Raw genomic sequence first — 12,375 nt, forward strand, 5'->3', positions numbered from 1 at the left:
ATTGTAGAGCCTTCACTCATGTAACGGAGGGAGCAGTGAGAGGCATAACTCACGGGTGGGGAAGCAGAAAGAGCAGATGAGGTGTGGCTTTGGAAGTGTCTGTGAGAACTTTTTGGAAGTCTTGTACTCACCTGATCGCTAGTTCTTGCTGATCACAGTAAAGAGAAGAACAAAGGAAGGCATGGGTAGCCTATGCTGATGGAGACATGAAACCCCTTGCAGCTACTTTCTGCACCCTGTGCCCAGTCCTGGCTGGGCAGCAGCTGTCTGTGAAGCAGATGGGCAGGGAGCCACAGCAAATTGTGACATGGATAACCCATTTGCCAAGATCCAAGACTGTCCCAGGCTGGGGAAATATTTCCTCATGAGTGACATAGAGATCTAGCTGTATGGTAAGCTCATCTTCCCTGTGTGAACTGATGCTACAAAATGTGCATCAAGCCGGATGCTGGTGGCTCATGCCTGTAATCCTAGCTACTCAAGAGCCTAAGATCTAAGGATTGTGAGACTCTTATCTCCAGTTAATCACCAGAAAACCAGAAGTGGTGCTGTGGTAGCGTGAGCACCCTGAGCTGAAGAGCTCAGGGACAGTGCCCAGGTCCAGAGTTCAAGCCTCACAACCAACCAAAAAAAAAAAAAAGTGCACCAATTATATTAGTGAAGGTAAGTGAAGGCTCTTCAGATCACATGGTCATGGCTGCAAGTGGAGGCTCCCTGAAATGCCACACTGTAGCAATGGCCATGGATGAAAAAGGTCAATTATGGTCCTTTCCCTCTATTTCAAATCCTTTCTCTCAAATGATTATGTTCAGAAGTCTTGCTGTACTTGGGAATAGTTGTGCAGGGCAGGCAGTAAATACAGAAGCATTCTTGAGTGCAGGATGGAATACACATATATATATATATATATATATAATTTGTGTATCCATGTATATAGCATATACATATGTATACATGTATATACATACACATACACACATGTATATATGCATATATACATAGATATAGATAGAGATCTGTACAGAGGTTTTAATTCAGGGCTTTCCATTTGACTGGAAAGCCACACCCTAGGCTTGCTCATGTTAGTCTGAGCAATGATCCTCTATTAACACTTTTTACTATAGCTGGGGTGACAGGCAAATACCACCAAATCCAGTCATTTTTGTTGTTGATGGTGGTGTTCTGGTCCTGGGACTTGAAGTCAGAATCTGGATGCTGTTCTTGACTCTTTCACTTGAAGCTGGCACTCTACCATTTGAGTCACACCTCTACTTCTGGCTTTTGCATGGTTAATAGGAGATAAGAATTTCACAAATTTTCCTGTCCAAGCTGTCTTCAAACCAAGATCCTCAGATCTCAACTCTAGGATTACAGGCCTGAGACCATCCAATCATATATATTCAAGTGGAGACAGGCTTTAGGACGAACTACAAGAGAACATGTACCCAAGCAACATCATGTCAACTTGGCCGTGTACTGTGAGATGAAGGAGTGGGCAAAGGATTCCTTAAGAGCCGCTCCGCCTCCCAGGACTGATTCTGGAGTCACCCGGAGCAGAGTTTGAATCCTCACTTACTAGCAGGTAAGCTCAGGCTGTTTCCTTAATCTGAGCTGAAGCAGCTTCCTCATCTGTCCCTGGAGTGCTTATTAGCCTGGCATGTAACCTATTAGCAGTCAGCCAGGGGCCCTCATTATTATTCATCATTATTCTTCATGTGCAAAGCCGGCTGGCTGGAGGGAGTGTTGAGAGCATCTTAGTCTAGTTCTGTGGCTAAAGAGCTGAATGCTGCAGATAGGAAGATCAGAAAGAAGACAGGTAGGGGAAAAACAAAGGAGCGGGTGACAATGCTCGATAGGAAATGTACTCATTACCTTATTCATGTAACTGTAACCCCTCTTTATACAGTATCTTTATAATTAAAAAATATGTATATATAAAAAGAAGACAGGTAGAGGAAGCCCATGGTTTTGGAGGCTAGAAAGTTCAGGTGTTTGTGAGAACCCGATTCTACTTCATGCTCTGGTGAGAACGTGCAAGGGCACCAGGCTATGGAAAGGCAAGGAAAAGGGGCGGCTTGTCCCACTTTACAACAATCAGGACCCATTCTCTCTTCATAACTAATCAGTCCCTTGAGAATTAACCCGCTCCATCTTAACAATCTCATCACCTCCGAAGGGCTCATGTCACAAAGCCATAATGGTAACCAACTTTCAACAAGTCATACTCAAACTTCAGATCATGCTAAGAGTGTGTTTTTGTTTGCTGGTTCTGGGGCTTGATCTCTGGGCCTGGGCACTTGTTCCTGCTCAGCAATGTCCAGAGAAAGGACACAGACAGGTGCACGTGGCCATTCCCACACCCCTGGAGCACCTGTGCCAAGTCCTGTTTGTCACCAGACCTCACCCGCAGTGAGACTCACGTGCACAGGTCTTCCCATCACTGCGGAGCACATGTCCCTCCGGACACTGACAGGCAAAGGACTTGTCCATGTTGACACAAGAATATTCACAGCCATGGTTGCTGAGCAGGCAATAATCCACTCCTGCAAAACCAAAATCCAGGTGAGATCCCCAGGCCACTGTCGGAGAGAGCTCCCGGCGAGAGCTCCGGGAGAGGATGATGCAAGATAAGTGACTGACAGTTTTCCACCCTTGGGAACCTACAAGGGGTTTCCCTCTCCTTTCCCCAGACAGAACTGAGAGCAGAGGAAAGAGGATCAGGCCTGGCCTGCTCTTCCCTGCAATGGCTTCACATTTTTATTACCATTGCAAATGCTTACCGGCCAGAGAGGTACAAGGGGAACTCACGGGAGCAGGTCTTGAGGTCATCGTTGATGAGGAAGCCCTCGGAGCACTGGCAGACGAAGGAGTCCTCTGTGTTCAGGCACAGCTGTTCACAGCCGTGGTCCTGCTGAGCACAGTGGTCCATCCCTGCGTTGGTCAGATACACACACGCATGAAGATGACTGAAGGGGAATGTCCCACCAGCCTGCCCAGAGGCCAAATGAGCCAATGGAAAGGAAGGTTCTATTCCATCCCACGCCCCAGCTTCTCTGAAAATCAGTCTTGCTGGTTTGTCTCCACACATCCTTGTTTGAAAAGTGAAGTTTATATATAACTGCAATGACTGGAAAATGTCCTGGGTGATCGTGACACCAGCACTCTGGGCGAGACAGATGCTTCCATCTGTCTCCATGTTGAGAGATGTTGGGAGTAGGTGTGGTTACCATTTCAGAGAGGAAAAGGAGGCCCAGGAAAAGAATAGCGCTTGCCCTAAGCTGTACAGCAATGGGCCAGAGCTTAAGAGCGAGGGTTCTCTGTCATCAAATTCCCACCACTTCCTAGCTGTGGACAGTGGGCAGTCACTTGGCTTCTCTGTGCCATCATTTCCTGACTGGAGAAATGCAGATGGCAATGATGAGAACCAGAGGAGGTGATACACCCTAAGTCCTCCTAACAGTAGCTGCCAGGCAGCAACCATTTAATGCATGGCTATTATTATGACCAAGTAGTGCAAGAAAGAATTGTGTAGTTTCATTTCTATTCGAAAATAAAAAAGAGAAAGTGATTTTAGAAAATTCTCATCAGCAGGACAATCAGAGTCAGAAAACAAACAAAGCCTGGGCTGCCTGTGTGGGCCATCCTGGCACCCAAACACCTCACAGCTGGTCCCAGGGTAGCCAGGGCTGAAGGCCAGCAAACACAGAGCGGTGGTGGACAGTTCCCACGAACAGCCCTGTGGGCTGCCTCTCAGATTTCCTGGATGGAGAAAGTGCATCCTTAGAGACTACACAGACACTAAAGGCCTTGTATGGGGCCCACCAAGTAAGCCTCTTCACTGCAAGGCCTGGACTAGCACCTTCTGGAAGATTCCACTGGTGGATGCAGCTCCTCCAAACACTGGCAGGACTTCAGGAGCCACGGGCCCATGTTCACATCCTGGTTCTGCCATTTGCCAGTTGTAGGACCCCCAGAAATTGTCTTTTTTGTTTGATGCCCCAGATTTCCTGTTTAAACAGGATAAGAATGTAGATAGCTCATACGGCTATTGGGTGGCTCGACAGTTATTTTGTTTTTGTTTTTTTCAGTCAGGGAGGCTTGAAATCTGGGCCTGGGTACTATCCCTCAAGGCTAGCCCTCTACCACTTGAGCCACAGCACTACTTCCAGTTCTCTGAGTGGTTTATTGGAGATACAAGTCTCCTGGACTTTCATGCCCAGGCTGGCTTTCAACTATGATCGATCGTCAGATCTCAGCCTCCTGAGTAGCTAGGATTACAGGTGTGAGCTACCCACGTCCGGCTTCAACAGAGTTGTTTTATGGAAAGTGCCTGCCTGTGTTTACCCCAGGTAAGTTCATGGCCGGGGATTTATAAGCAGGGCAATTGAAGGGCCTGGCTTTCCCTGAGGACTCCTAGACCAAACTGGCTTGGTTTACACTTTCTTTTTGTTCCAAGACCAGAGTTTAAACTCAGTATCTGACACTGTTGTTCTTTGGCCATGCCTCCAACCCCTTGATTTATACTTTCTAAGAGTTTTCTAAGTCTCAGAGGGAATCGGAGATTTGCGTTCCCTCTTCTGAGGTCTTTGAGGCTCCCCAAAGCATTCTGGGAGCAAAGCAGGCAAATTGTGGCAACTTGGTGACTGAGGGGGAAGAGGTCTGCAAAGTCACGTCCAGCCTGCCCCAGGACCCCTGTCAGACAGCAGAGCAATTCTGGAAAAGACAGGATTTGCCCAGATCTATTTGCCAGTAGGCCTTTCCTCATTGAATGGAGGAGCTCCTGCTCCCCTCTGGCTTCTGAACCCAGAAACACCCAGAGGCAAATGCACATCAGAGCTCTGACCTCTGTGCTCCAACTTTCTCTGAGATTGGTCCTTAAAAAGCCCAACTGAGGCACTGTGTTCCATCTGAGGATGGAAGGAGAGCAAGTAGTCCTGAGGCTGGCCCTGGTACCTTATATATCAGTGGTGAAACTTTCCTTCCTCGCAGGGTCAGGTCCAAATGCTCAACAGCTGCACTGTCTGGTTCACAATCTATCTCTGTCCTCATGGCTGGAGCAGATGTGTGGCGTGCTGGGTGGAAAGCCACACAAAGGGGTCCTTCTACGTGAGCCGTGTCACTGACCCAGCTTCCAGCAAGCCAGGGCCACAAGGATCCACCACAGCCCAACACGCTCCCACCCTGCTGGCCCACACCACGGAGACTGTGCCTCATAAAAAGTACCACAAGTATCCAGCTGGCAAGGCCAGGAAGTTCCCCTGCGTTTACATCACCAAATGGAGCTTTGTTGGGGCTCTGACACAGAAAATAAAGAAAAGGCTCCACAAAGAGTCCTATGGTTCCTCAGCTTTGCCTTCAGCCCAGCCTGAGTTCTCTCCATGAGGGTTTTGGGTCCCAGCTGAGGCCCCAGACTAGTCAGCCTCTCCCTCCATGTGGACTGTTACACTTGCCTGGATGTTTATCCTAGTGCTCTAGCACTAGGCTAACAGGTTGAAATGAGTCCCACAGCCAGCCCATGGGATCTATGCTACCATCTTCTTCACTTTTTTTTTTTTTTCTTGTCGGTTGTAGGGCTTGAACTCTGAGCCTGGGCACTGTCCCTCAGCTCTTCATCTCAAGGTTAGTGCTCTACCACTTGAGCCACAGCGACATTCCAGTTCTCTGGTAGCTTATTGGAGATAAGAGTCTCATGGAGTTTCCTGCCTGGGCTGGCTGGGATTATAGGCGTGAGCCACAAGTGCCTGGCTCTTCTTCACTTTCGAAAGAAGATGGGAATTCAAAGCTGGGAGGAGTCACATATACAATATGGCAGAGCTTAGGTTTGAATTTAAGTCCATCTGCCTTACTAAGTGTTTTAGTAGCTAATAATGGTAATTAACATTTATTGAGTGCTATGCCTAAGAGCACTGCTCTAAGTATGTCATGAATATTGTTTTTTTGTTTTTGCTTTTGTTTTAGTACTAAGGCTTGAACTAAGAGCATGGGTGCTGTCCCTGGGCATTTTATTCAAGGCCGATGCTCTACTACTTGAGCCACAAGCCTACTTCTAGCTTTCAGATGGTTAATTGGAGATAAGAGTCTTACAGACTTTCCTGCCTGGGCTAGCTTTGAACCACTATCTTCAGATCTCATCTTCCTATTTAGCTAGGATTCCAGGCATGAGCTGCTGGTACCCAGCTCTTTTAGTTTTTATTTATTCATTTATTTTTTATTTAATTTTTTGAGACAGGATCTTGCTTTATAGCCTAAGCTGATCTCAGAATTGTGATCTTCCTACCACAACCTCCTAAGTGCTGGAATTTCAGGCATGTGCCACCATACTGGCATATATTGATTTTTGTAAATGCTTACAACCCAACCTAGGAAGTAGGCAGTTCTAACAGTCCACCCACATGATAAAAGTGAAGATAGGAAGCTTATTTTTGTTGGTCTATCAGGCCCCCAGGAAACTCAGTAGGGCCTGTTTGCTAGTGAGCCTGGAGATGATGGGTAGACCAGACCCCACCCTCCACAATGCCCACACCCCAGGGCTCACTCACTGCTGCATGTCTTGCCGTTGGGGTCCAGGGTGTAGCCACGGCGGCAACGGCAGTAGTAGCCCTCCTCTGTGTTGACACATTCGTGCTCACAGCCTGGTTTGTTCAGTGCGCAGTAGTTGATCCCTAAGGTAAGAAAGACCTTCCTTCAGATTTTGGACCCTGCCCCCAGGAGCGCAGCTCCTACCATCTGTAAGAAAAGAGTTGATGGGTCCTGTTTCTGAGGCAGCAATCATTAATTAGTTAATTGATTCACTTATTAACTTACCAGCCAAGTGCCAAGCTCTGAGCTAGATGTATGTGGGGCAAATAAGACCGCAGCCCCTGCTCTCAGGGGTTTGTGCACAGTGAGGAGTCAGACTCAGAAAAGGAATTGCTGGACCATACAGAGGAACTGCTCACTGTGACCCTGAGATGTCAGGACAGCTGTCCCTGGAGAGGGGAAGGCCAAGGGAGCAGTGCACCAAGACCCAGGAGCAATGAGCACAAGACCCAAGGACCGGGGCTGCTCAGTGCAGGGCCCCACAAGCCTCATGGAGGAGCAATGAAGGCTGTCCCAAGTGGCAGCAAAGGTGGAGTTTACATGACCTCCAAGAACGTCTTTCAGTGGGGAAGGGAAGGCAGGTAAACTTCAGGAAACATCTGGAAAGTAAGTACTCTGCAAGACACAAGGTGGTGCACTAAAAGTGATCCTGAGGCCCGCGATGCTATCTGGATGCTTCAGTACTGCTCCCATTCCCTTCTGATGGCCAAAGACCAGGGTGAAGCTGAATTGAGTTGAGCTGACTGTGTTGACTAGCGAAAAGCTAAGAGGTGAGGGCCACACATCCCAGTTCATGCCTTCCAAGAAAGATGGAACGGCTAAAAAAAAAATCCAAGCACTCTCTTCCTCAAGTTTGCCTGATCTGCAGCCTCAAGGTATGTAGGGAACTTCTGTCTGCAATGACATCTGATAGTACCATCCCATAATATGATGCCAATCTTGCAAAATACCCAGTTATTTAAGGGAATTAAGAAGGGTCCAACCCAGGTCTGGTGACTTATGCCTATAATTCCAGCTACTTGGAAGGTAGACATCAGAAAAATCCACAAACAAAAAGTTTGAAGGCAATACATGCAAAAAAGAAATTAAGACTTCATTTCAATAACTGTTAGGTGTGATAGTTCACTCTGTAATCCAAGATAGCTGTATGTGAGTGTGGGGGATGGGGAGAATGGGTAAGTAGGAGGATTGTGCTCCAGGCTAGTCAAGGTAAAAATTATTTTGAAAAAAATATCTGAAAAAATAATAATAAAAGTAATGCCAGGTGCCAGTGGCTCACACCTGTAATTCTAGCTACTTAGGAGGTTGAGGATCATGAGACTCTTATCTCCAATTATCCACCAGAAAACCAGAAATGGTGCTGTGGCTCAAGTAGTAGAACACTTGCCTGGAGCTGAAGAGCTGAGGGACAGCGCCCAGGCCAAGGGGTCAAGCCCCACAACTGACAAAACAAAACACCAAAAGTACAAAGTCCTGAAAGTATGGCTCAAATGGTAGAGTACCTACCTAGCTGGGATTATAAATGTACACCACCATGCCCAGATTTTAAATGGCCTTTATATGTGCTAATTCACAGAAGAGTTGAAACCTAAATAAGAAGACTGAAAACATGACAATCAGTGAGTGCAAACAGGAAGCTATGATGTCGTATGAATGGCGCAGAAGAAGTCCCAGAAAAACTAGATAGATTCGAAACAATCAGTTGAAGAAGAAAGTCCTGTTCCTTCATTTGAAAATGGAAATCCAGGCTAGGTACTAGTGGATAATGCCTGTAATCCTATTTAGGAAGCTGAGATCTGAGAATCAAGGTTCAAAATCTCTGTGAGATTCCTATTTCTAATTAGACCAGCAGGGCTGGGAATGTGACTTAGTGGTAGAGTGCTTGCCTAGCATGCATGAAGCCCTGGGTTCAATTCCTCAGTGCTATATAAATAGAAAAAGCCAGAAGTGACGCTGTGGCTCAAGTGCTAGAGTGCTAGCCTTGAGCAAAAGAAGTTCAGGAACAGTGCCCAGGCCTTGAGTTCAAGCCCCAGGACTGGAAAACAAACAAACAAACATTAATTAGACCAGTAAAGAGCTGAAGGGAGGGCTGTGGCTCAAGTGGTAAAATGGCAGCCTTGAGCACAAAAGTCAAATGAGAGTGAGAGGCCCTGAGTTCAAGCCCAGATACCAGCACAAAAAGAAAAAGAAAAAAATCTAGACAAGTAGAAATCAGCTGACACACAGTTGATATGACTGACACAGTCCAGACTAGATTTCACATCTCCTGCCTCAGTCAAACCTGGGAACTTCACACTGGCACCTCCATCATGGTGTTAGAACCTAGAATCCCAAGTCAAAAGCAGCCCAGATGTGATTCATCTCTGAAGTCTACTTAGACAGCCAGCCTAATTCTCTCTCTCTCTCTCTCCTTCCCTCTCCCTCCTTCTCTTTTTTGCTCCCTCCTTCTCTCCCTCCCTCCCTCCCTCCCTCTCTCCCTCTCTCTCTCTTTCTCTCTCTCTCTCTCTGTTGGTCGTGAAGCTTGAACTCAGGGTCTAAGCTTTGTCCCTGAGCTCTTTTGTCCAAGGCTAGCACTTTACCATTTTGAGCCACAGTGTCACTTCTGGCTTTTTGGGGGTAGTTTATTGGAGATTAGAGTTTCACAGATTTTCCTGCCCAGGCTGGCTTTGAACCTTGAACCTCACACCTCAGTCTCCTAAGAAGCTAGGATTACAGGCATGAGCCACTCACACCTGGTTTAGCCATCCCAATTTCTTTCTTTTCCTTCCTTCCTTCCTTCCTTTCTTTTGTTCTTTCCTCCTTCCTTCCTTCCTTTTCTTTTCTTTTCTTTTTTTCCAGTCCTGAGGCTTAAACTCAGAGCCTGGGCACTGTCCCTGATCCTCTCTGTGCTTAAGGCTAGCAATCTACCACTTGAGCCACAGTGCCACTTCTGGCTTTCTCTGTTTATGTGGTAGTGAGGAATTGAACCTAGGGCTTCATGCATGCTAGACAATCACTCTACCACTAAGCCACATTCCCAGCCCATAGCAAGCCTGATTTCTATGCTTCATTTTTCTTCAGTACAATTCTGCCTTCAACTAGTTTCCAGTTTAATCAGATGCCATCAGGTTCCTTTGAAACACCAACTTCTTATTAGACTTGAAAATGGCCCATATCCACCAGCCTCCTGCTACATACAAATGGCTGTATCCTGAGCTCAACATCTGCAATGCTCAGATCACTGGAAAAGCTCAAGCTCCTGATCACAAACCTCCAGCTGTGTGTGAGAGTGTGTGTGTGTGTATGTGTGTGTGTGTGTGTGTGTGTGTGTGTGTTGGTACTGAGACTTGAACTCAGTGCCTGGGCATTATCCCTGAGCTTCTCTGGTGTGTGTGAGTGTGTGAGTGTGTGTGTGTTGGTACTGAGACTTGAACTCAGGGCCTGGGCATTATCCCTGAGCTTCTCTGGTTAAAGGCTAGCATGCTACCACTTAAGCCTCAGCTCTACTTCCAGCTCTTTGGTGGTTAATTAGAGCTAAGAGTCTCATAGACTTTTCTGCCTAGGCTAGCTTTGAGCTATGACCCTCCTATCTCAGCCTCTTGAGTAGCTAGGATTACAGACAGGAGCCATCAGCCACCACCTTATAAACCCTAGATTTCAACCCCCGTTTCCAGTTGTCTCTGTGATCTGCTGACAGGGTACAGACATTCAGTCAGGGTAGCTCTCAGAGGCTGACCTCAGCAGCCAGACCACAGAAAAATGTAATGAGGAGGGACAGGGAGAGCATGGCTGAAGAGGGCACTGGCTTTTAGGAACAAATTCTATTTTCCCTAGAAAGAAAAAATAAGGTACCTGGCTTAGAGAAAAATGAAAGCTTCCCCACTGAATTGACACAAATGAGTATTAGGGACTTTTGGTTAATGCCACAGCCTACAAATAAATGGTCCAGTCTATCGATCAATCGAGTGGAAGTGGTAGAACTGCCATCCTTACCTCTGGCGAACTTTGGTAATCACTGCCTTGGAGGCTTCTGTTCCTCCAAGTGCCTGCCAGGACTGGGTTAGGAGGGAAGGGCAGAGGTCAGGGGAATCCTAGGCCATTGGCTAGAGATGCAGGGTCTCCAATGTCCACTTGCCTTCCTCCCCTCCACCAGTAACACATGGGAAGCTTACAACCATAATACGTGTCTAAGTTGAACCAGTAGCAAATAACCTCCATATAAAAGCTCTGGAGCCACAAATCTGGGTCCATCTGAGACTGATTTTCCCTGGTTCAGTCCATCCCCAACATGCTCACTTCTACAAAAAAGGTGACAACAGTCCAGAGGAGAGTGGCCAAGCCAGAGCTGTCCCTGGAACACATTGTGGTCGCATGGAAAAATATTCCATCTCATTGTCCTCACATTTTAATGCTCTCAATTAAAGTTCCTATTTAATGCTTGGAATTAACTTTTAGAAGAGACTCAGTTTCAAAATATGGGCATTGCAACCATCTGCCACCATACAAGGTCTAACACTTATTAGAATGAGTGCTATGTGAAGATTGTGACTGGTCTAGACAGCCCACAGTATTCTAGAAAAAGCAGATGGGAAACGCTGTGAAAAGTCCTGCCAGCCCAACACTGCTGCATACCTCACCAGGAAGGACTAGAAAAGCAGTGAATAGGAAAATGTGTCCATCTCTAAGTAGAAGTTCCAGAAACTTCTATGGATGGTATAGTCAGGAGACCACCACAAACTCAGTATATATTAAGAATAGGCCGTGCACCGATGGCTCACATCTGTAATCCTAGCTGCTCAGGAGGCTGAGATCTGAGGATCGCAGTTCAAAGCCAGCCCAGGCAAGAAAGGCCATGAATCTCTTATCTCCAATAAACCACTCAGAAAACCAGAAGTGGCACTGTGGCGTAAGTGGTAGAGCGCTTGCCTTTAGCTGAAGAGCTGAAGGACAGTGCCCAGGCCCCGAGTTCAAGACCTACGACCCACAAAAAAAAAAAAAAGAATAGACTGACCATGGAAAGAGGCTTTTTGAAAAAATTCACAACTTGCATGCCATACAAAGGCCATCTTTCTAACAAAATAGAAGATTTCACTTTATAGTAGCCATTTCTCCAGGATGAGGATCTCTGGATGCGTGTTTCCTCATTCACCCATCCATCATCCACTCAGTATATGTGCGATACCTCCATGCACCAAGCACTCTGAGCAGGCCAGGGTTTGCTGGTAAGAAAAAGACAGCCCCTGTCTGTGCAGCCCTTCCTGGGTGGTGTGTCTCAGGAACAGCCTGGTTTAAAGAGATCTGGTTTGGGGTCCAGATTGTAGATGTGTCTCCCCTCGCTTATCATGCCCCTCAAGATTTGACTCTCTGTACCCCTTGAGTGTTGGGGATGTCAGAGTCTTCTTTTTCTTCTTCTTCTCTATCAAAAAGGACAGCAAGGCACTGGTGGCTAATACCTGTAATCCTAGCTATTTAGTAGGCTAAGATCTGAGGATTGCAATTCAAAGCCAGCCAGGTAAGGAAAGGTTGTGAGACCTTTATCTCCAACAAACTACTTAGAAAAAGCCAGAAGTGGCACTGTGGCTCAAGTGGTAGAGTACTAGCCTTGAAGAAAAGAAGCTCAGAGACAGTGTCCAGGCCCTGAGTTCAAGCCTCAGGACTGGTGCACGCGCGCGCATGCGCGCTTGCACACACACACACACACACACGGACTGAGCTGCAAAACACCCCCTGTCCCCCATCTCTGAAGCCAGCAAATGTCTTATAGCTACTTTGGTATCTCACCTCTGGACCCAGCCACTTCTTGGGGGTAAGGAACAG

General features: G+C 46.9%; 1 protein-coding gene across 5 annotated transcripts in view; it reads right to left on the reverse strand.

The window, feature by feature from the left end:
- Matn2 (matrilin 2) overlaps positions 1 to 12,375 on the reverse strand; it is a 127,970-nt gene that overhangs the window by 22,447 nt on the left and 93,148 nt on the right. For all 5 annotated transcript variants that reach the window (XM_042673198.1, XM_042673201.1, XM_042673199.1 and 2 more), the window contains 3 exons: positions 6,540 to 6,662; positions 2,809 to 2,931; positions 2,421 to 2,543 (listed from right to left, as the gene is read on the reverse strand). In XM_042673198.1, the coding sequence (XP_042529132.1) occupies positions 2,421 to 2,543; positions 2,809 to 2,931; positions 6,540 to 6,662 (369 nt within the window). The remainder of the gene's footprint in view (positions 1 to 2,420; positions 2,544 to 2,808; positions 2,932 to 6,539; positions 6,663 to 12,375) is intronic.

This window comes from Dipodomys spectabilis, unplaced genomic scaffold (genome assembly GCF_019054845.1).
Source record: "Dipodomys spectabilis isolate Male_0828 unplaced genomic scaffold, ASM1905484v1 ptg000783l, whole genome shotgun sequence".
Taxonomy (NCBI): Eukaryota; Metazoa; Chordata; class Mammalia; order Rodentia; family Heteromyidae; genus Dipodomys; species Dipodomys spectabilis.